This window comes from Panthera leo, chromosome B1 (assembly GCF_018350215.1).
Source record: "Panthera leo isolate Ple1 chromosome B1, P.leo_Ple1_pat1.1, whole genome shotgun sequence".
NCBI classification, from domain to species: Eukaryota; Metazoa; Chordata; class Mammalia; order Carnivora; family Felidae; genus Panthera; species Panthera leo.
The window spans coordinates 201,102,684-201,127,249 of record NC_056682.1 but is presented as its reverse complement, the minus strand read 5'-3'; the positions used below and the strand labels follow the sequence as shown (position 1 = coordinate 201,127,249).

Here is a 24,566-nt window from a genome sequence, read left to right as displayed (position 1 = left end):
CGTAAGCAGGTCCCAGAGACCAGCACAGGGAACCAGGAAAGTCAGTTTGGGAAGGGGCTGCCTGGCCCTCACAGCCTTTGATCCCAGGCCCCCAGTGCAGGTGGTTGAGGCTTGAGAGAAAAACCACTGCATCAGGCTCTCACCTACAAGGCCGTCTAGGCTCCAGATGAGGTGGCCCTAGACCGCCCCAAGTCACAATGTCCTGGTGAAGGGGGGGGGGGGTGAAGGCAGCGGGGCAGGGCAGTCAGAGGGTGGAGGACAGCGAGTGCTGGAGGAAGCGGCAGGCGCCTGGGAGGGAAGGTGAAGGGAGGACACTGGAAGGAGCGTCTGGCTGTGTCTCTGTCTGCAAGTCCTCGAGAACGGAACACCAGCGCCCAGCCCTGCGGACGCTGACTTTGGCACGTGACCTGCTTTGGCCAATGGTGTGTGGGGAGGTGACATATTCCAGGTGAAAGCAGATACGTTAACGCTACCGCGGAGGTTTCCCCCCCCCCCCCCTGCCCCGGGGCCTCTGCCTTCCACCATGAGAACGGCATGTCCCCAGGTGACTTCAGGTCCCCGAACTAGAGATGTCCAGAGACCCGAACCCTACCATCAGCCAGGAGCATGTCTAGCCAATCCCAGCAGAGCCTGGCAGAACCCTAGCCAGCTCCCAGTCCCGGGAACAGGTGAAGAATGCTTGTCGCTGGGAGCCAATGAGGTTTGGGGCTACATGTTACTCAGCACAGCACCGGTCGATGCCTGATACCCCAGGGCTGTCGGAATCAAGAGCCAGTGTTGTTCTGCCACGCCATCCTGCTTCTTAGAAGTCAGAGGGCTTTGAAAACCATAAAAACCTTGAAAAAAAAGAGCCCAAGGCCCTATTGTCATTGTTATTAATTTCCTCAGATTCCTCATTCCTTTTATAACCACAGCTAAGCCATTTTTTGTCTCCTTTTTCTTTCCTTAGAGTCGCAGAAAAGAACCAAGGAAAATAACCAAGATTTCAGCTCCATTAATTTTTCAGGGCACCATAAATTAAAGAGCAATTGCCATGCAGTCAATTTCTGCAGGAAAGTAAGTCTCCGTGATTGTGCTTTAGTCTAATTACATGGAGGGCTAAGTAATGCTATTAATACCCAGAAGCACACGCTGGCCTGAAGGAGGGTGCCGGGAGCAAGACAAAGCCCATGAGGCCAGGGAATTCGGGGATGCCAGTACGTGAGGACCGGACCTCGGCCAGGAGGCCATGGTCCTGTAGAGAGCCATGGCCCAGACCAGCCAGAAGTCTCCCATTTGGAGGCCCTTGACCTGGGTGATCCTTAATGGAAAAAAATCCATCATTCACTCACTGATTGATCCAACCAACGGGCACCCGTCCATCTATCCACCCACCTCCACCATCAATCACCCCCAACCCCACCCATCACCCACCCACCCATCTACCCATCCATCCGCCTCCATCAATGTCCCCCAGCCCCACCCATCACCCACCCAGCCCTCCATCCATCCACCTCCATCAATGTCCCCCAACTCCATCCATCACCCACCCACCCATCCATCCATCCATCCACTTCCATCCATGTCCCACACCCCACCCATCACCCATCCATCCATCCATCCATCTCCACCATCAATATCCCCCAACCCCACTCATCACCCACCCACCCATCTACCCATCCATCCACCTCCATCAATGTCCCCCAGCCCCACCCATCACCCACCCACCCACCCATCCATCCATCCACCTCCATCAATGTCCCACACCTCATCCATCACCCATCCATCCATCCATCCATCTACCTCCACCATCAATGTCCCCCAACCCCACTCATCACCCACCCACCCATCCACCCATCCATCTCCATCAATGTCCCTCAGCCCCACCCATCACCCATCCATCCATCCATCCATCCATCTACCTCCACCATCAATGTCCCCCAACCCCACCCATCACCCACCCAGCCCTCCATCCATCCACCTCCATCAATGTCCCCCAGCCCCATCTATCACCCATCCATCCATCCATCCATCCATCTACCTCCACCATCAATGTCCCCCAGCCCCACCCATCACCCACCCACCCATCCACCCATCCATCTCCATCAATGTCCCTCAGCCCCACCCATCACCCATCTATCCATCCATCCATCCATCCATCTATCCATCCATCCATCTACCTCCACCATCAATGTCCCCCAGCCCCACCCATCATCCATCCATCCATCCATCCATCCATCCATCCATCCATCTACCTCCACCATCATATCCCCCAGCCCCACCCATCACCCATCCATCCATCCATCCATCCATCTACCTCCACCATCAATGTCCCCCAACCCCACCCATCACCCACCCAGCCCTCCATCCATCCACCTCCATCAATGTCCCCCAGCCCCATCCATCATCACCCATCCATCCATCCATCCATCCATCTACCTCCACCATCAATGTCCCCCAGCCCCACCCATCACCCACCCACCCATCCACCCATCCATCTCCATCAATGTCCCTCAGCCCCACCCATCACCCATCTATCCATCCATCCATCCATCTATCCATCCATCCATCTACCTCCACCATCAATGTCCCCCAGCCCCACCCATCATCCATCCATCCATCCATCCATCCATCCATCCATCTACCTCCACCATCATATCCCCCAGCCCCACCCATCACCCATCCATCCATCCATCCATCCATCCATCTACCTCCACCATCAATGTCCCCCAACCCACCCATCACCCACCCAGCCCTCCATCCATCCACCTCCATCAATGTCCCCCAGCCCCATCCATCATCACCCATCCATCCATCCATCCATCCATCCATCTACCTCCACCATCAATGTCCCCCAGCCCCACCCATCACCCACCCACCCATCCACCCATCCATCTCCATCAATGTCCCTCAGCCCCACCCATCACCCATCTATCCATCCATCCATCCATCCATCCATCTATCCATCCATCCATCTACCTCCACCATCAATGTCCCCCAGCCCCACCCATCATCCATCCATCCATCCATCCATCCATCCATCCATCCATCTACCTCCACCATCATATCCCCCAGCCCCACCCATCACCCATCCATCCATCCATCCATCCATCCATCTACCTCCACCATCAATGTCCCCCAACCCCACCCATCACCCACCCAGCCCTCCATCCATCCACCTCCATCAATGTCCCCCAGCCCCATCCATCATCACCCATCCATCCATCCATCCATCCATCCATCTACCTCCACCATCAATGTCCCCCAACCCCACCCAGCACCCACCCATCCCTCCATCCATCCACCTCCATCAATGTCCCCCAGCCCCATCCATCACCCAGCCAGCCCTCCATCCATCCACCTCCATCAATGTCCCACACCCCACCCATCACCTATCCATCCATCCATCCATCTACCTCCACCATCAATGTCCCCCAACCCCACCCATCACCCACCCAGCCCTCCATCCATCCACCTCCATCAATGTCCCCCAGCCCCATCCATCACCCATCCATCCATCCATCCATCCATCCATCTACCTCCACCATCAATGTCCCCCAACCCCACCCATCACCCACCCACCCGTCCATCCATCTGCATTTCAACATCCATCCATCCAATCAATGTTGTCAGCCAGAAACTTGAGACAAAATGGTGGAAAAACTAGGGACAGTCTCTGCCCTCGAGGAGATTTACCCAGACAGTAATCAAATAATATCACAGATACACAGGCACACTGCCATGAGCCCTGAGAAAGAGGTGCACTGGCGCCTGGAGGCGTGTGGAGCAAGGGGGCCCAAGCAGGCCTGGGGGTCGCAGAGCAAGGTTCTGGAATGGACAGCTCCACTCCCATTTGCCTCCAGACTATGTTCTGCCCTTCTCCGCACTTCTCTGCCCTGGGGGCTGTGGCCTGTGTGGTGTCCACTGTCCAGCCTCACCCTGGCTGAGTTCCCGGTCCCGGGCCCGGCCTCCTCCTGGGCACCTGCCAGAGACTCTGGGGGCCTCACTTGCACAATGACAGGCTGAAAAATCCCCACACCTGTGACCCTATAGCGCAAAGAAGGACTTGGCAGATGTGATTCAGTGAAGATCTTTAGATGGGAAGATTCTCCTGCATTACTTGGGGAGGGGCGGGGGGGGGCAGAGGGAGATTTCTCACATTTCTCAGATTTCTCTCTCTCTGTCTCTCCAAAAACACAGCAGACAGAGAGAGGAAGATACTGCCTTTGAAGATGAGTGGTTCCTTCACAAGCCACCGAATGCCAGAAGCTGGAAAAGGCCAGGTTCCCCCCAGAGCCTCCAGAGGGAACAAGGCCCTGTAGACATCTTGACTATGGCCCAGTGAAACTGACTTTGGACTTCTGGTCTCCAGGACTGTGGGAGGCCACACTCCTGCTGTTGTAAGCCATCAAGTCTGTGGTCATTAGCTACAGCCCTGCCAGAAGCCAGTACTGGCCTTTGCTACTCTAGGGCTCCTTTCCTTCCTCCACCGCTCTCGCCCTCTCCTGTGGCACCTCGCCCCCAGCCCTCAGGACCTGGGGTGGGGACTGATCCTTCCTGGCACCTGCCCTGAGTCTCTCCTACCCCCCTGGGCCTGGAAAGAGCCCTCTGCCACATTCCCCTCGATTGCCCCGGGAAGGTGCCCTTGGGTCCCTGTGGGGCCCTGGTGACACAGCCCCCGGAGGAGAGGACACGGAGACGGGATCTGAAGGATGCCCCACTTTCCTAGTGAAAGGGGACATGCATCCCAGGCTGGCAGAAAGACCTGGAAAGGCCCAGCATGGGAGGGTGTGTGGAATGTTCTAGAAATGGAAGAAGCCTTAGGGCTGGTACACACAGAGGGGAGGCAGAGAGGAACAACCCTAATAATTACCTACTGCTTTTCCATCCTGTCTCACACACTTACCTGTGCCGAGCGCACTTGGTTCCCACGCAAGGCGGCCGAGCGCGGGGGCATCCAGACCACCCAGACCTCGGGGGGACGGCTGCACTTGGCCACGACACCACCCACGCTCCAGCCCCGGCCTGCTCACCGTGCTCTCCTTGCTGTAGGCCAAAACCTTGTCCTCCTCCTTGGGGTGAAAAATCAGAGTTTCCACGGAGAAGGGGATGAGCTGCTTCTGGAAGGTGGCCCCCTCGTCCGTGCTAAGGAACAGGCTCTGGTCCCTGTCGCTGAGTGAGGAGCTCACCAGGACGACCTGAAACACAAAGCCGGGAAGACGTGAGGCCTCCCCGCTACACACCGCGGAGGGCAGGGCGGGAAGCAGCCGGTGGCCAGCCCCTGCCCATTCGTGCTGACCCGTCACTCATCCGCTCGTTCGTTCACCCGCTCAGCAGCTGTTCCCCAGCCCGGGGTGCCGGGCGGGCGTCGTGGGGATGGTGAGGCCCCGACAGTGAGCCGGGGGTTTCCGCGGTAAATGATCCGTTCTGTGGGGGCAGCAAAAGACGAGCCAACACGTCACCCGTCGCGCGGGAAGTACCGTTCCCAGGCTGACCGGTGCCCCGAGGAGACAAAGCAGGTGCGGGGAGAGGCTGGCACAGGGCTGCCTACAGAGGCACAGAGCGGGACCGGGTCGGGCGTGGCCCGGGACAGCGTGCGCCGGGGAGCGGACCTCGGAGGTGAGGTGGCCAAGGGGAGACGGGCCTGGAGGGGTGGCCTCCTGGCAAATTCCGTGAGGCCCTAATTAGAGGGCGCCGCAGCAGGTCGAATGGCATCCCCCGGGAGGATGTGCCAGCCTAACCCTCACTGAGGACAGGCTCTTCACAGACATGATCGAGTTAAGCACCTCAGGCCTGGAAGCAACAGACGAGTGACCCACGGAGCAGACCATGCCATCAGGCGCATCCCCTCTGCAGGTGGCCGCTGTGGGTGGGGGTCCCACAGGGCCGTTCTCAGCTCCGCCTGGAGGGTCGGGAAAGCCACAGCCCCAAGGGGCGCATCCTGTTTTGGAAGCCGGCCTGTGGGGCCCTTTCCGGACTTGCCCACTTTTCTGCTCAGGTAAGTGCACAGGTATAAACCCTCCTGTGGGGTGTCCCACGTCTTACGGGAAGGTCAGGAAAGGCCAGCCCCGGGTGAGAACAGGTCGGACCTGCCGCCTACACTCAGGGGTCCACAGGAACCCTCAGAGACAGAGAAAAGGGGCACAGGGAGAGGCTTCCCTCCGCGCCGCCCCTCCCCCAGGCCAGAGGGCATCGGCCAGCTGGGGGGCTGGGAAGGTGATGCGGGCACCTGGCCCTGGGAGCGGGTGGCCCCCCAGGCTACGTGGTCAGCCCCCCGCAGTGTGGATGAGCCCACCCTCTTCTGGTAGGTCCAGTCCCCACGGAGAAGCTGAGGGTTTTCCTACCCTCAGGCCTCACGGAAACTTCTGGGCTCCTCAGAGCCCCAAGGAGACTGCGAGCTCCGTGGCGGGGCCCCTCCTGGACCAGCCTCCCTCGCTGCCTCCTGCTTGTACCCTGGCCATGGCCAGGGCGGTCCACCCACCCGCAGTCACCCCACCTGCCCCCTCTGTTTCCCCCCCACCCCTGGGCCCGGCAGAGTCCCCTGCTTCAAGGCTGCAGGGGACCCGGTATTGGCCCATCAAAAGCTCACCACCCTTCCTGGAGGTAAGCTCTTGCCCTGTGTTCAGGCTGTGGAGTCCACTGCTGCCCCCCTCCCCGCTCCACCCCTGCAGGGCCTGTGAACTCCACACCCTCGTGAACGAATGAATGAGTGAATGGACAGACACCGCGTGCTGGTGGAGTAGGGGGCTGGGGGCACACTCAACCGCAGACAGCCCAGTTCCAACCCCATGCCTCTGTGACCTCAAGCAAGCTGACTTACCCTCCTCTGCCTCATTCTCCTTGTCTGTAAAATGGGGCAGATAATCGGCCCCTGGCACCGGGCCAGACTGCAATGCAAGTCTAACACAGGTGTGACCAGACCGTCCTCATGAGAGCTCCAAGGGGCAGTTCTCACGTCTGCTTGGCTGATGGGGAAACTGAGGCACAGAGCGGGGTGCCGTGCTGGCAGGGGGTGGGACTAGCCTGGCCCAGATGAGCCCGGCTTTCCCGGGGGGAGGCTGTGGGGCGCTGAGCCCCCTTCGTGTGGCCTTCCCACACCCAGCATCCCTCTAGAAGATGATGAAACACACGGGCATAAATGTCTCTACAAATGAGAATCCAGTGTGCCCTTTGCAGGGGAACCCCGAGGAGCTCTGCTAATATGTTAACAGGTCTCCTGGGCTACGGCGCCCTCCCCCCGCCCCACCCCAGCAAACGGAGGGTCTGAAGGAGGAGGGCAGGGCACTCCCGGAGCCTGGTCCCTCAGAGGCTGTGCTCCTGGAAGGTGGGGGAGGACGGGGTCGGAGGTGTCCCTCCTGGTGTGGTTTCTGCGCAGGAGAAGCGGAGGGGCTGGGAGCGGCTGGGGAGCCGGCGTCATGTAAACTGGTTCCGGGAAACGTTTCATGACAAGAGGGCTTAGACCCCCGTGGAAAGGAGCAGAGAACAGACTCAGGAGCAAGTACAATTCCTATGGATTTCACACGGGCAAGACGGTAAGGAGGCGTGTTACGATTCTGTCCACGGTAAGTGTGGTCGTGTTGGGGCACAGAAATTGGAACGGAGGTGTTATTACCCAGCCGTAAGGAAACGGGACGACATGCACGGATCTTGGGGGCGCCGTCTAAGGGAGGTGAGTCAGAGAAAGACAGATACTGCGTGACCTCACTTACAGGTGGAATCTTAAACACAAAAACAAGGGCCGCCCGGGTGGCTCAGTCCGCTAAGCATCCGACCTCGGCTCAGGTCATGATCTCGCGGTCCGTGAGCTCGAGCCCCGTGTCAGGCTCTGTGCTGACAGCTCAGAGCCTGGAGCCTGCTTCCGATTCTGCGTCTCCCTCTCTCTCTCTGTCCCTACCCTGCTCGTGCTCTGTCTCTCTCTCTCTCTCTCAAAGGTAAATAAATATTAAAAATATTTTTAAAAAAATGAACTGAAAGAAATACAGGAGACCCTGACAGTGGTTGGTTTTAAGTGGTGGAGTTAAAAGGGCTTTATTTTCTTATTTTAAATAAAATTTTTAGTGTAGGATCGTGTTACATTTACAGAAAAGTTGCAAAGATAGTACAGAAGGTCCCGTCACGCCCCCGCCCGGTTTCCTCTGTTGGGATATCTCGCATCAGCATCAGACGTTTGTCACAGCTAAGGAATCAGCATCAGCATACATGTACCCTCTGAATGCCACACTGCGTCCCACCAGTGTCCCCACGAATGGCTTTCCCCAGTCTAGGACGCCATCCGGGACCCGACGCGACATTCAGTCCTCACGTCTCCCGGAGTTCCTCTGGGCCCTGACTTTCTCAGACTGTCTCCTGGTTTTTCATGACCTTGACAGTTTCGAGGAGTTCGGGTACTGTGCCGGTTGCCTCTTAGATTTCAGCTTGTGTGCGCTTTCCTCGTGGTGTCACTGGGGTTACAGTTCTGGGAGGAAGGGCACAGAGGTGAGGACCATCCCGAACGCAGCGGGTCCAGAGTGCACGCCCTCGAGGGGGCCCGTGGCCGCGGTGCTGGCCTCGCTGGCCGTGTGGTCACTGGAGACTGGAACTCACTTTCTCGCCGTGTCCACGCTGTCCCTTTGGAGGATGTCCCCAGGCACAGCCCACATCTGCCGGGGGGAGGGCCGCTCCCTCTTTGAAGGCAGAGACTCGAGTTATGTGCATTCTGGTGAATTCTTCTGCTGGGAGACTGGTCTCTTCTCCCCCATTTGCTTATTCAAGCATCTATTTACATCACTATGAGCTCATGAATATTTATGTCAGACTCTGAGTTGTAATTCAATGCGGTTCTGTTATTTTGTTGCCCAAAGGCTCCAGCTCTGGCTATTGGGAGCTCTTCTTGGCTCCTGGGCCTTTCTTGCCAGAAAACAGCCTGCTTCTACTTCTAAAGGTTCTGAGCTGCCCCTGGCCTCCCGGGATGCTTAGGAGGAGAGAAACAAATCACCCAGATCTCTCACCCTCTTCGTGGAGACGGCCCGGCTCATTTCAGCATCCGCCCAAATCGCGGGCCACACTCTGTGCCCCACCCCAGGGCAGCGACCCACACGCCTGGCTCCCACGGGGCCAGGGAAGCCCAACTTCCACTCACTGAAGTGCTTTCTCGTGACGATCATTTCTAAATGTTCTTACAAGGCGACTGTTTGCTTGTTTACCTCCCCCAGTAGGTCGCGATCCTTGAGCTTAGGGAGAGCGACTTAACTCCTATCTTGTACTGTTAACGTGTAGCACAGGCTTGACAAGGTGCTGTCAGCTACCCATGCCTGATGGATGCGGAAAGCGTGTGTGAATGCATAAGTCCATCTCAATTTGTGGCTCCCAAGGAGCTGTTTGCTTTCCTCCTTCAGGAGGAAAACATTCCTAGGGATATTGAAGAAGCCTGGAGACCCGACGTCATAAAAATTCTCATTCACTTATTTCCTTCCATTTTCCAAAGCTTCGCACATCAATGAAGGCTCGTTCGTACGTTCGTTCATTCATCCATTCATTCTTTCTTCCGCAGTTGTTAAAACTTCAGAACCAGGCAAAGATTTAGGTATGCACAGGGCTTTGTGGCAGCAGAGCCGGGAGAATGTAGCATCCAGGTACAGGGCAAAAGGGAGGGCTTCCTGGAGGAGGGGATACCCAGATGTGCCTTCACAGTGGGACCACAACAACCCCAACCTCAACCCTGATAATTCAGAATCAGACTTGACAACTTCAAAATGAATCCACAAGTGATAACATTAAAACAGCTCCTTTGAAAATTCCTGAGCCCCTGGTTCTGGGCAACTTCAACAAAGCTGAATATTTCTCATTTAAGTTTGGTGTCCCTGCTTTGCAGGTGCCCCCAGCATGAGGGTAGCCTGGTTGTATGATAGGACACATTCCCTCTCACTTGTCAAACACCTCCTCATCCGCGGAGGCTCATTTCAAACATCACCTCCTCCGGGAAGCCTTCCATGATACATATCCTCCAACAGAGTTACTCCAATCCCTCCTCTGCCCCTTCCTGCAGCGTCTTGTGCATTTATTTGCTCCACAGCCCAGCATTCCTAGCGTCCTTCTCTTTGGGAGTCCATCTTTCCATTCGGTCTGGGCCTGTGTCATTGCCACTGTTCCACCTCCAGCCCAGAGCACAGGGCCTGGCACTGAGTGGGTGCCATGTTCCCAGTGAGCGGGGGTTGGCGCTATCCCCGCACGAGTTAGGGCTCTGGGTACGGCCCACCCCTCCATCACAGCCCTGCCTGTGGCGGCACCAAGGTGGAGAAAAGAAACGGAGGAAGCAGTTCTGGCCGGGGGCCCAGCAATCTGGATCGGGCGCTATTTTCAGCCTCAGAGTGGGACAAGTAAGCCAGGAAAGATGGGGGAAGAAAAAGTGCTGACAAGGAGAGGATCACTGGAGCAAAGAAAACAAATCAATTAGCATCGTGCAGCGTGGAGGCTGGCAAATTGCGCTTCCGAATTGGGAACCAGACTATTTTCAATGGTGTATTTTTACTGCTTTCTATTCTGGGGAAGCATATGGTACCTGCTCTAGGTTCTGGGGGCCCACGAGGCTGGGTATTTCAAAATCTGAGGCCACACGTTAGAGAGAAATATGGGACAGCCTCATCAGACTGGCGGCCGGCCCATTTGAGCATGGGTCCCGGGACGGGCAGCATAATTTTGCGGGGCCCAGGCAACGTGCAAATGGAGGCTCCTTGTTCAAAAAGAATTAAGAATTTCGGGGCTCCTGGGTGGCTCAGTCGGTTGAGTATCGGAGTCTTGGTTTTGGCTCAGGTTATGATCTCACAGTTCCTGAGATCGAGTCCCATGTAGAGCCTGCTTGGGATTCTCTCTCCCTCTCTCTCTCTCTCTGTCCCTCCCCTGATAATGCTTTCCCTCTCTCTCCCTCTCCCTCTCTCTCTCCCCCTCCCCTCTCTCTCAAATATAAATAAATAAATATTTTTTAAAAAAAGGAATTTTAAGACAGTGGCAGGTGAGAAACCAAGCCCTAGGTCCTGTGACGGCCCAGGTTACACGCACACCAGAAGCCTGCCCCCATCACCCCAAAACTATCCAACTGATAAACTCTGGGACCCGTAGCCCCCGCATCACTGGAGTCTGCTAGGAGTGCAGAGTCTCGGCCCTACCCGGACCTGCTGGACCAGACTGCATTTCCTCAACGTCCCTGGTGAGCCCCAAGCCCCCTCCGGGTGGAGGCCTGCTTTGCACAGTAGCTCCTGCTGGTCGTCAGCTCTGAGCCCACTGGCCGCGTGCCCCTCGGTGCGCTGGCCCACCCTGCCGCTGCTCCCCACCCACTGACGATGACACACCAGCCTGCATCAGGCCCCGTCCCCGGGGTTCTGTCGCTCACGCCCCACCCTCAGCCTCTGAGATGCCGCTCTCTGATGCTTCTCCGGGCGTGGAGAGAACACGGAAGCCGGCCCCAGGAATGCAGCGAGCCCACAATGTGAGCCTGGGGGTCTGGGGGGTAGAGCAGACCCCGGAGGCACACGGAGCTGGGCTTCACGCCTCGGTTGCCCCCCTGAAATGTGCAGCCCTGGGAAAGCTGCTTCACCTCTCTGAGCTGCAGTGTCTTCCTCTATAAGATGAAGACAGGAATCCCACTGCAGAAACGATCAGAAAAGAGGGTCCCTGGGGCACAGCCGGCACGCTGAACGTGCCGGAAGCAGGCTACACAGGATAATGGGGTTTATTATGGCGGTGGTTTGTTTTTTTTTTTTTAAACAAGTTCACCAAGCACCATCCTGAGTCAGGGTCACGTTGTGGGGGCAGGTCACAGGTGGCGGTGACAGGGACAGGAAGCCTATGGCCCCCTGCACCGTGAGATCCCAGGACAGACGTGGGCAGAGGGCAGAGAGGGTGCCCTGGAGGAATGACCCCTGTGGCTGGGGCAGGAGCAAGGGCATGGCCAGAGAGGCCAAGTGCCCTGTGGAGGTCCCACTGCCGGCCAGCATCGTCCTCTCTCCCTACATTCCCCATCTGCACCAGTGGCACACATCCTGGCCAGTGACATGACTGCACCTGCCCAGGAAGTAGCAACAGACACTGGGGCTTCCGTCCCGGTGGACTTGGGAGGGTCTAGAGACACCTCCCGCCTTCAGGGGCTATCAGGAGTGGCTTCCAGAAGTCTGCAGGTCGGTCCAGGGCTGGGGGGATGGATTTCTGGCCATGTGAAGAGGCAGGGTGAGGCAGGGAGGGGAGGGGGGCTTTCGGTTCCTCTTCATCCTTTTCTTCTCCCCCCGCCCCCCCCCCCCCCCCCCCCCCGCCCCCCACCCCCCCCCCCCGCCAGGTCAGGAGACCCGCCTGAACCGGGGCCTGAAGACGCCCTCCTGGGACCCTTCGCCCCTAGCCTGTGCCTCCCAGCCTGCCTGGCTCACCTCCTGCTGGCACCTGCTGGCCTGCCCCGCCCCTGATGGGAACCGCATGTGGCCCCGCCCCCAGTGGGAACCGCGTGTGGCCCCGCCCTGCCCTGCTCAGGCCTCCAAGGCCAAGTCGCCTTCCCAGGCCCACGGCTTCCCACGGCAGGGTTTCCGGCCCATCTCCTCCAAAAGGTGGTGCCAGCGCCCCAGCCTGCCTCACAGCAAGGCTCTCGCAAATCACAGCTCTTCGTGCTCCGAGTTATAAAAGGAAACAAACAGCATCCAGAAACTATTTCTTGCCTCTGCTACAGCTCCGTGTTGAGTGTGCAACAGATCTCTGGTTTCCATTCAGAACTCCAACAGGGAGAGGATTTTTTATTTTAGCCTGCCCTTTCCCAAGCGTATGGCTAAAAGGGTCCCCGCCCCAGTCCCCGGAATCCGTGTCACCTGCGGTCATCTATTTAAAATCGCCCATCGCCCAGTCTATTCCTGGCCGGACAGCTGTGCCCAGCTGGGGGACACAGAGCACTTGGCTTTGACTCCAGGAGAGGCAGGAAGCAGAGACAAATAGGTACGGCTGAGTCCTCGGGCCTTATATTAGAAGCTGTGGGAGCACCTTCTACACGCCCGTGTGACTCCCGAGGAGGAACATAACTCCCCGCCCTGTGCCTCACTCTTGTGGTTGCACGCATCCTTCTGGGACACTGACCGCACACTCAGCCCCCCGCCCCCCCCCCCCCCCCAGAGCGATCACTCCACACGACGCTTTCGGTTCGGGTGGCCACGAGCACAGAAGAGGTCACGGGAGCACCACTGCGCGGTGGGCCGGCCATCTCTGGGTTCCGTGGGAAAAATATAAGCGCTCCTCGTTTTTTTTTGTGCTTTCTTAAACCAGAGAGAGACGTTATTGGAAAAGCCATGGGTGATGTGAATTAATGGAAACGCAAGCCTGCACGATCGCGTCGCTGCTGGGGACCCTTCAGGGTCTCCTCTGCCCGTGCTCCTGAGTGCGGCATTCACGACACTGCCCCATGACCTCGCCCTGTGGACCTCACGGTCGCATGACCCGAGGTCCAGCCATCCCAGACGGCCTCCCATCCCCCAAACGCCCGCGGCAGCCTCACCCTCAGCTTTAGAATGCCCCCGACTTTGCCCAGACACCCTTGGCTGTCTTCTCATCGACTGCAGTGAAGGCTGAGGCCTGGGGGGGAAGCTCTGGGGGAGGGGGGATCTCCCAGGGTCCGGAGATCGAGCCCTGCGTCGGGCTCTGCTTGGGATTCTCTCTCTCTGTCTCTCTGACCCTCTCCCCTGCTCACGTGCACACGCTGTCTAAAATAAAATCTTAAAATATTAATAAAGTTTCTTGGCAAACTATAAACTGGGGCAGAACTAAGGTCGAGAGACCTCCTGACATTCGTTCTCAACACAGCTCCTGAAAGAAACGTGGAAAATGGCGAGGCTCCCCCTGGCGCTCGAGTCCACACACGCTTCTTGGGGGTTCGCGGCAGGCTGGGCAGACCAAGGCAGGGGGTGAGCGGCTGTGTCTGTGGGCTGTCCTATTCTGGGCGGGATGCCCACCCCCCACCTGCCCTGCACTCAGTGCAGGGAATTTGTAAGAACGTCTGGAGGAGAAGCGTCCAGAGAAATACGCCCCGAGCCACCGAGGGGGTGGGGGGAGGCACACATGGCACATCCCTATTCGGCCTTCACTGATTCAGTCGAGGCCCGTTTTCTGAGCACTGCGGCCTGTTAAGTGTGCAGGAGACAAAGTCACACAGGAAGGACGGAGCCCCCCTCCCGGGGGCCTCGCATCCCAGCGGAGGAGGCAGGTGATGTTTCGGAGCTCAGGAAGTACTGTGACAAGATGAACCGGGGGTCACAGCGGCCAGTGACCCCCGGTGTGCAGAAACAGGTGTGGAAGCACGCCTATGTGGTTCCCAGCCTTCCACGCGTGCGTGCACAGAAAGACACGCTTGTCTCTGCATGCACATACAGAGAGGATGAATAAAACAGTCCAGAAGGCTAAAAACACTGTTCAGTTCCAGCTGACGGGACTCTGGGTGTTTTTCTTTCTTTAGAGTGTGTTTCTGGTCCCATCCTCAGCCTGTAATGCACTCCTGCCATGGGAGAGGCGCTGAGCCCATACCTGCAGGATGGGCCAGGACGTTTTAAGATGGGTATGTGCTCACTGCATCGTCAGAGAAAACGATAAATAGCATCCTTTTGTGAAGACAGGAATTTGCTTGGGAAGAAGAATAAGAATGTACAGGGGCGCCTGGGTGACTCTGTTGGGTAAGCGACCGGCTTCGGCTCAGGTCACGATCTCGCGGTCCGTGGGTTCGAGCCCCGCGTCGGGCCCTGTGCTGACGGCTCAGACCCTGGAGCCTGTTTGGGATTCTGTGTCTCCCTCTCTCTCTGCCTCTCCCTTGCTCGTGCTCTGTCTGTCTCTCTCTCTCTGTCTCTCTCTCAAAAGTAAATAAACATTTAACAAAAAATGTACATTCGGTTCTCTACTGAGTAGATAAGACAGGAAGAAAATTTTTAAAAAATGAAGATTTCTAGATCATCTATGTACAGTTATTAATGTTTTTTTATTTTTTGAATTTTTTTTAACGTTTATTTATTTTTGAGACAGAGAGAGACAGAGCATGAACGGGGAGGGGCAGAGAGAGAGGGAGACACAGAATCGGAAGCAGGCTCCAGGCTCTGAGCCATCAGCCCAGAGCCCGACGCGGGGCTCGAACTCACGGACCGTGAGATCGTGACCTGAGCTGAAGTCGGACGCTTAACCGACTGAGCCACCCAGGCGCCCCCAGTTATTAATATTTTTAATTCAACTGTATTTCCTTCTCTCTTTTCATCTTTCCTTCCTTCCATCCATCCATTCATTCATCCATCCCTCATCCATCCATCTTTCTAGGCAACCAATGTTCCTTCCTTCCTCCCTCCCTCCCTCCCTCCCTTCTTTCCTTCCTTCCTTCTGTCCTTCCTTCCTTTTTTCTTTCTTTCCTTCCCCTTCCTTCCTTCCTTCCTTCCTTCCTTCCTTCCTTCCTCCTTCCTCCCTTCCTCCTCCCTTCCTTCCTCCCTTCTTTTCTTCCTTTCTTCCTCCTCCCTTCTTTCCTTCCTTCCTTCCTTCCTTCCTCCTTCCTTCCTTCTTTCCTTCCTTCCTTCCTTCCTTCCTTCCCTTCTCCTTCCTTCCTTCTTTCCTTCCTTCCTTCCTCTTCCTTCCTTCCTTCCTCCCTTCTTTCCTTCCTTCCTTCCTTCCTTCCTCCTCCCTTTTTTCCTTCTTCCTTCCTTCCTTCCTTCCTTCCTTCCTTCCTTCCTTCCTCCTTCCTTCTTTCCTTCCTTCCACCCTCCCTTGCTCTCTCCTTCCACCATCTGTCCATCCACCAATCCATCTAGCCATCCCTCTACCACCAACCTAGCCAACTATCCAAATTTCCCCCCACTCCTCCCTCTTCGACCCATTCATCCTCCATCCATGAATCCATTGACCACCCTCTGCCAAGTGGATGTAAGTGCTCATGAGGAGGGCAACGTTGTACACGTTGAGTCCGGTGCACGTTTTAGTCACCTACTGCAATCATCACTGAACCCACCCTCCTTGGTGTGGGTACCAGTGGCTCATGGCTCCCCATCTTGTGTCTGCATAGACCTGAGATGCAGGGGTGGACCATAAGAAGGAAATCGCATTCACTGAGAACCTGCCATGTGCCTGGCCCTGCGCTAGGTGCTGGCACAAGGGTTCCCATGTTTTGGTCACAACAGCGACGAGGTGGGAGATGTTTTCTCTCTGTTCTACGGACAAAACCCAGCAGCGTGGAGGGGACACTGACCCGTGCGGGCCCACGGAGGCTGAGAGCCGTGGCATTGGCCCAGCTCTGCCTGACGCTAACTGCCTCGTCCTGCTTCTGAGTCAAGACTTGAACTGACAGGCATCCAACACGATTTGGTAAAACGTCCACGCAAACACAATCATGGAATGGGTTTTCAGGCAAGGGCTGGTTCGGTTTTAATTACTGACCTGACAATCACTCAAATGCCAGGAAACATCCCCAAGAACATTTGTAAATTTAATGGAGAGGCAAACCTTTTCCCTTCGGCCAGAGGCTGACTCAGAATATCTTGTGTCTGCTCGATAGTAACCAGATAAGGCAAACATATTTCAGGCCATAAAAAATAGCTCATCACCAATATTTTACAGCCCTGATTTATTAATACACTTGTCCGTAGCATCGTGAAATGAGAGGTCCCCCGCCGCCCCTCCCCCGTCATTATTGATGATCTCTGTTCTCTAAAGGGGCTCACGCTGAGGTTTTGGAGTGAAAACGGTTTAATTGTGTTTTGTTTGGTTGTCTGAAGATTGTCTTCAGACAAAGCTAAAAGCCTGCTTGCTTGGGCGGAGGGTGGCGGACGGCTAATTCTCCAGAGTGACTGTGTTCTGGAAGACTGTCTTTTATCAGGACGGCTGTATTAACCGTGTACGATTAGATCTGCGAGCAATTTGTGTATCTATCTGCCCCCTCACTGAACGGTAGGGAGCGAGAGAACGTATGTCAGTACCTGCTATGCCTTTTCAGCAGTGACTCGGGCAGCGTCCGGCTTTTGGAAATAACTGTGGGATCTCTCAAGGCTTGCTCTCCAAACGTTTGAGAACAGACACCAAGATATCCTTGCCACTGCTGGTCGAGTTGATGGAAATGTCACAGCATCAACTAGAAGCCACTGTCATCCCCTTCCCTTGAGGTGAGGGGAAGGCCGAGGCCACGGTCATCGGTGTCAGGACTGCTGAGGTTCTGTGGTCACAGAATCAGGTAAACGCAGAGCTGAAAGGCTTCCTCCGGGTGAGGAACCTGAATCCCCACCGGGATGAGACCCATCAAGGTCTTGGAGCTGGTGTCACCTTGAATCATGGCTCACCTGAATGAGACGCTTCGTGTCACGCAGAGTAGGTGACAGCACTGTTCATAAGATGAGTGTACATAACATTTATTGAGCATTTACTGTATGCCAGGCACGACACTGAATGTGTTACATGTAGTTCGACAACCCTCCAGTGAGGAAGTTACCTGCTTTCCTCCCTGCTGATGGATGAAGCAAGTGTGCCACACGGAGGGCAGTAACCCTCCCTGGGTGGGCAGCTGGAGCCAGGCTCCACCCAGGCTCTTCCTCGCACCTGCAGAGATGGGCAAGGGGCACAGAGTGCCCTTCCCACCACTGTTTACTCAGGCGCCCACGGGACCGATGTCAGCTCATGCCAGGGACAGAGCGAGGGCAGCCTCGTTGCCCTTGGCTTGATGGAGCCCACAGTCACCACAGTGGTGACACGACTGAAAAAGCACATAAAGGGGCATTTATGAACTCCAAGGGGGCCCAACCATTCAACAATGGGGGGGTGTCTAGGAGGGCATTGGCAAGACCATGAACTCCAAGGGGGCCCAACCATTCAACAATGGGGGGGGGGTGTCTAGGAGGGCATTGGCAAGACCATGAACTCCAAGGGGGCCCAACCATTCAACAATGGGGGGGGGGGTGTCTAGGAGGGCATTGGCAAGACCATGAACTCCAAGGGGGCCCAACCATTCAACAATGGGGAGGTGTCTAGGAGGGCATTGGCAAGGCCATGAACTCCAAGGGGGCCCAACCATTCAACAATGGGGTGCTGTTTAGGAGGGCACTGGCAAGACCATGAACTCCAAGGGAGGCCCAACCATTCAACAACGGGGGCGCTGTCTAGGAGGGCATTGGCAAGACCATGAACTCCAAGGGGGCCCAACCATTCCACAATGGGGGGGCTCTCTAGGAGGGCACTGGCAAGACCATGAACTCCAAGGGGGCCCAACCATTCAACAATGGGGGGGTGTTTAGGAGGGCATTGGCAAGACCATGAACTCCAAGGGGGCCCAACCATTCAACAATGGGGGGGTGTCTAGGAGGGCATTGGCAAGACCATGAACTCCAAGGGGGCCCAACCATTCAACAATGGGGAGGTGTCTAGGAGGGCATTGGCAAGGCCATGAACTCCAAGGGGGCCCAACCATTCAACAATGGGGTGCTGTTTAGGAGGGCACTGGCAAGACCATGAACTCCAAGGGAGGCCCAACCATTCAACAACGGGGGCGCTGTCTAGGAGGGCATTGGCAAGACCATGAACTCCAAGGGGGCCCAACCATTCAACAACAGGGGCGCTGTCTAGGAGGGCATTGGCAAGACCATGAACTCCAAGGGAGGTCCAACCATTCAACAATGGGGGGGGTGTCTAGGAGGGCATTGGCAAGACCAAAGAAACAGTGAGACAGGTCAGGTGCAGTGGGAGGATGAGGAGGCCGCAGAGGCAGGGAGAGGGCTGCAGGCGGTGTAAAGAAGGTGACAGTGGCAGGACTGGGTGCCCAGTGGGTGAGGCAACCCTGAGTCTGAGGGTCTCTGGCTCTCGCCTGCAGCATTGAGATGAAAGCAGTGAACCAAATGGACCCAGTGCCTCCCGCTGCTGGGGAAGAGCCTGAGGACACAGGAGTGAGCAGGAGGGTGAGGAGAGGACCAGAGAAGACAGTTCAGGGAAGCCACGGGCCACTGATAGTGGCACCAATTGTCAAGGGTGGGGTCTGGTGTCCCCAGGTACCACTGATCATCAAAGGTGGGCATTGATGTCCCTGGGCATCACTGATCATCAAAGGTGGGGGGCTGGTGTCCCCGGGTACCACGGATCATCAGAGGTCGGGGACAGGTGTCCCCGGGGAGGGATGGTGCCATTCTCCATCCCTTCTTTCTGTCCTCTTAGTCATGTGCCATCAGTCAGCAGTGAGTCATGTGGCTCCTACTCCTTAGGGTCAGGGAGTGGCCCTGGGGTCAGAACAGCCTCCCGAGCGGTAGGTGAACTGAACAAACACACAGCGATAATGGGAGAGGGGAGTACTCTCCTTTGTCCATTCCTTGTCACTGTTCCACCACAAGTGGATGACGATTTAATTAACGTTCTTGGGGAGACAGCTCTGGAGAATTCCCGAGGGGTCTCAGCGGTCGTGCGGAGACCGATGTGAACCGAGGCTCTGGCTTCCGGGGAGAACCATCTGGGCCGGTGTTTCCAGATGGAGCAGTATGAATAAGCTCCTGGCATGCAGGCTGCCGGGACCCCCCAACCACAGCGCTCAAGGTGGAGGCTGGCCACACGCCCTCCCACAGGCACAGATCAGAGGAGGTGGGGGGCGAGAAGGAGGAGCGGGGCGGGTCCAGCCTCTTCCTGTCACTCAGGACACAGGGGCGGCCCCAAATAGGTGGCAGGCCATTTCAGAGCCTCCGGTGGCTGGGGTGCCGGCCAGACCAGCACAACTTTCTGATGCTGGATTGCTACAACAGTGTCCCTGCCCCTCTGCTTGGATGCCTCCAGTGATGGGGGGGCTCCCTACCTCACTGGCCACGTGAGTGCTTCTCTTTATAAAAAAGCTCAGCCCTCCAAGGCACAGAAAAACGGGCTTTGGAATCGGGCAGACATACGCTGAATTCTGGCCATGCGCATACAGCAGTGTGACCTTGAACCAGTTCCGTGGTCCTGGGAGGCTAGACCCCACCATTTGAGAAGGAGGGGGACACCATCCACCCTCCTGGCTCCCCGCTCTGGTCTCTCACTTCTACCAAGCCTCAGGTAGAGTGGCAGGAGGAGGTCCCGGCAGCCTGGTGACGAGGGCCGTGATCCCTGGCTCTCCTTGATGGCTGCTCTGTAGGCAGGCCCCCTCCTGGGAGCCAAGCTGGGTGAGAGGCTGCACCCTGGGGCAGGACGTGGGTCTTTCTGGGCCCTACTTGGACCAGGATGCCATGAAAATCCCACACCGTCCCCGAGTCACTGACTGACTGATGACTCACAGGTCGCTGTGATGGTGTGCAGGTGTGACAGTGGGGTTTGTGCAGAACCCACCAGGCCGGGCAGTCATCATGGCAATGACACCGGTCGTGCTGCTGACAACAGCAAACGCAGCAAACGCAACACTAACAGTAACAGGATGGGAAGGGGGGGCGCTCACCCCGGGCAGACGCTGCTCTGAGTGCCTTGTGCGTGTTCGCTCACTGGCCCTTCCCGAGAGGCTCTTCCGTTGTTACCCCAACTTTCCTGAGAGGTCACCACCTCGGCCAGAGGTCTGTCAGCTCAGAGGAGGCCGAGCGGGTGATGGGGAGGCTCTAGGCCCCCAGCCAAGCAGCCCTTCTCTGATCTGATGTATTGATTGGGTTTCTGTATAAGATTTTGTTTGGCAAAAGGGTTTGATGTTAAAAAACATATTTCACCACCTTTGATGTTGTCCAGTCACCATCCCCCCAACACACACACACACACACACACCCTGCATTTTGGAGCAAGAACGTCAAAAGAAGGCTCTGGAGACCCAAAGAGAAATTCCCTCCACTCCTGATGCTCCCGTGGACCAAGTCAGCCTATGGGCCGGTTCTGAGCTGGGAAGACCGTCCAAATCCCCTCCAGGCCTGGCCACGCTGCCCAAGGCACACAGAACCCCACCTGCTAGAGGAGGTGTGGGTGCCTGAGGCTGACGGGGGACATGGGAGCCCCCTCCTGACACAGCCAGAGCTGGATGGGACCCAGATCTGGGTGCCTGTGCTATTCATGGCCTGCCGCCTGCCACCTCCCCTCTGTGGACTGCCTCTTGGTGGTGAATTCACCATGGGGAGCGGGGCAGACAGGCAGACAGGAGAGGGACGGCTGGAGGTGGGCCACTCAGGGTGGTCTGGAATCTCCCGCGGGGCAGTCCTCCTGCCCAAGGAGCAGGAGAGCCGGGGACACTGGCCTGCCTGCTCAGGTGGGAGACCGCAACGGAGCAGTGGGAAAGGGGCCCTGCCGTGGGACCCTCAGTCCTGGTCCTTCCACTTACCAACCCCCCAGGCCAGCACGTCAGTTTCTAATCGGCAAGAAAATGGCAAATAACTCCTGGTGCTCCAATCAGCAGGCCAACCTACAGACACTAAGACAAGCCCGGCTTTGTCAGCAGCATCGAGCACTTGTGACAAAGGCCTGCCTTGAGGATGCTTTTGCCTCATGGCTGACACTGTGGGGTGTACCAGCCCCCTATACTGTGGGTGTCGGCCACCAATATCTCCCAGCTGGCCCCTTCCCCAGAAAATTGCCCTCGGCTGACAGGAGACTCTCATCTGAGAAATTATACCCTCCCCTGAAGGTCCATAGACAGTGCTCGGTGACGAGGGGGTGGGAAGGCTGGTCTCCTTGCCTCAAAGGGGCAACTCTGGTTTGTGCTCCTGAATTTGCCACAGATCAGGCCTAGGTCTGACTCTGCCTGAGAGCACGTCCTTCCTCAGCTGCTTCTTCCCTCGGGTTCCTCCTGAGTGTTTACCCTCAGCCCATCAGTTGCACCAAATCCCTGCCTCAGGCTCTGCTTCTGAGAAACCTGACCTAAGGCTGCTTCCTTTTCTCAAAGCAGACATCTCCCCAGTGGGGAGCTCCCAAAGAGCAGGGGCTCTGGCTGTCTCGGCCACTCTGTGTCCCCAGGGTCTGGCACGTGGCAGGTAGGACTCCCTAGTGCATGCTGTGGGAGTGGATGAGGACCCGCTATGAAAACCTGGCTGCATAAAAGGCTCAGAAAGCATTGGAGACTAGCAGCCACACCAGGAGCCATATCACATAAGAAAGCCAAACTCTGTTCTCAGCAAAGGCCCAGGCCATTTGTCTCATATTTTTAAGACCAGGGAAAATAATAAATAGTGATGTTGTGGGAGGGGGGCTGATCTGGGAAAGCAAGTGATCCTGTATTGTTCTTCTCTAGCAGGATCAAAACTTTTAGCAGCAAAAGAGGTGCCACGGTTGAGAAATGCCCAGTGGTCCCCAGCCCAGGACACAGAAGAGGAAGAAGAGGGGCAGGAGCCGGCGAAAGACTCATACAGATGCTTGCGTGTCTGCGGTGGTGGGGGAAAGGCTGACAAAATCGGGCCAAGATCGCTTTTTATTGGTGCAACATGTGGACGTGCTTTAAATCACACATACATACGCACGGATGCACACATACATCAGCACATGTGTGTGCATGCTTACACACACACACACACACACACACACACACACACACACACAAGTACGTTCCTCAAAGCAGCCCCTAACACCAGTGCATTCTGAGGGGTGAGTGTTAGCCCGAACCTTGTTCTTGGTGGAGTCTCTTGACCCCCTTAGGACAGTGGGCAGGGAACCCGCAGACTCGGTGGCTGGTGCACAGGGAGGGACGCCATCTAGTCCAAACGCCTTACTTTACTGTCCGGGACACTGGCATCCAAGGAGGAAGAGCCAGGTCTCCACGGTCCACAGGCCCCAGGGGGCCGAGCCAGGACCCCTGGCCACCTAACACTGATGCCAGGATGGGAGACCCTCCCCATAGGAGACTTTCCCTCCCGTCCCTGAGCAGGGACTGAAGAGGTGGCCAGTCCAAGTGTGGTGTTGCCGGCCAGAAGGCTTCTGGGCTATTTTAAGAGGAGTGCCTGCTGGGAGGGCATTAGGACGGGGAGTGGCTCACACCAGGTTGCTGACCGGGCACGAGGGTGGTGTGTTTGGGACACAGCGGCTCAGAACTTGATGTGAGGTCAAGAGTGACCTCCAGGCTTTCAGCCTGCCTGGGGTGTTACCTTCCTCTGGAGAGTTCTGAGTGCAGCATGATATGTCTGGGATGCCCCTTAGTCATGACATCCAGGTGTCATGGGGACAGCAGGAGACCTGAGTGTGGAGTCAGGGGGACAGCAAGGTTGGCAGGTTAACTTGTGTGTGTCCATGGTATGTGACACCGTGGGACTGGGTAGGGTCATCCAGAGAGGGGGAAACTGGAGGAATTGGTGAACATCCCACCTCCTCGGCTGTGAACCCTGAAGCAGAAGTCTGAGCTAAGAAGGTGAGGCAGAACAGACGGTCAGTGGGAGGCACGGAGTAAAAATGATTCTCTCCCCTTTACAGGTGAGGAAACTGAGCTCAAAAGATAGACTCATCCCCAGAAACACAGCCCGGGAGGGTGGAGCCAGATTTTGAGCTCAAGGTTCTTGATCTTGAACTTCAGAACTGGAGGTGTTCCTTAGAATACCCTTTCCTCTTACACATGGTCAACACCTATACATCCTTCAAAGGCCAACCCAAATGTCCCCTCTTCCATGAAATGCTTCCTGTTCCATTATGGTGACCAATCCCCCATCGCAGTCCCATTGAAGTTTACACACATCTTCACTTTGAACTTATTCCGCCATAGGAGAGTGGTTTGTGATCTAAGTGGGCTGTGAACAACTTGAGGTCAGGGAATCTATTCTATTCCCACCCCAGCCCAATGCTTGCCCAGAAACTCAGCATATGAGGAGCTGTATAAGGGCCTGTTGAATGGAAGGATAGATGATGGATGGAAGGATAGATAATGGATGGATGGAAGGATGGATGGATGGATGGATGGGGGATGGATGGATGGATGGATGGATGGGTGGATGGATGGATGGATGGGTGATGGATGGATGGATGGATGAATGGGTTGACAGGTAGATAGAGAGGTGGATGTATGGATAGATGGGCATATAGGCAAATGGGTAGATGGATAGATGGGTGGATGGGAGGATGGATGGATGGGTGGATGGATGGATGGATGGATGGGTGATGGATGGATGGATGGATGGATGGGTGGATGGATGGATGGATGGATAGATGGAAGGGTGGATGGATGGATTGGTGGGTGGATGGATGGATGGGTAGATGGATGGATGGATGGATGAGTGGATGGATGGGTGGATGGATGGATGGATGGATGGATGGGTGATGGATGGATGGATGGATGAATGGGTTGACAGGTAGATAGAGAGGTGGATGTATGGATAGATGGGCATATGGGCAAATGGGTAGATGGATAGATGGGTGGATGGGAGCATGGATGGATGGATGGATGGATGGATGGATGGATGGATGTGTGTATATATGTAGATATGAATGGATATATGGATGGGTGGGCAGGTGTATGTGTGTATGAGGCAACCAACAGATAGGTAAATAAACAGATAAATGGCACGGCTGGGTGGTTGGATAGATGGATGGCAGGTAGGTATGGTGGAAAGACTGTAAGATTTGTAGTCAAAATATTCAGAACTTGGTCCTGGCCTCTCTTAGGAGCTGCCTGGCAGGCACCACAAGGACCCTATTGCTGGACCCTGGGCTCATCACCTTTAGGGGTGACCAGCTGTCTAACTGCT

At 56.2% G+C, this 24,566-nt stretch overlaps 1 protein-coding gene across 1 annotated transcript in view; it reads right to left on the bottom strand.

The window, feature by feature from the left end:
* SORCS2 (sortilin related VPS10 domain containing receptor 2) overlaps positions 1–24,566 on the bottom strand; it is a 468,792-nt gene that overhangs the window by 84,608 nt on the left and 359,618 nt on the right. Inside the window, 1 exon segment of the mRNA XM_042936992.1 lies at positions 5,013–5,177. Within this exon segment, the coding sequence (XP_042792926.1) occupies positions 5,013–5,177 (165 nt within the window).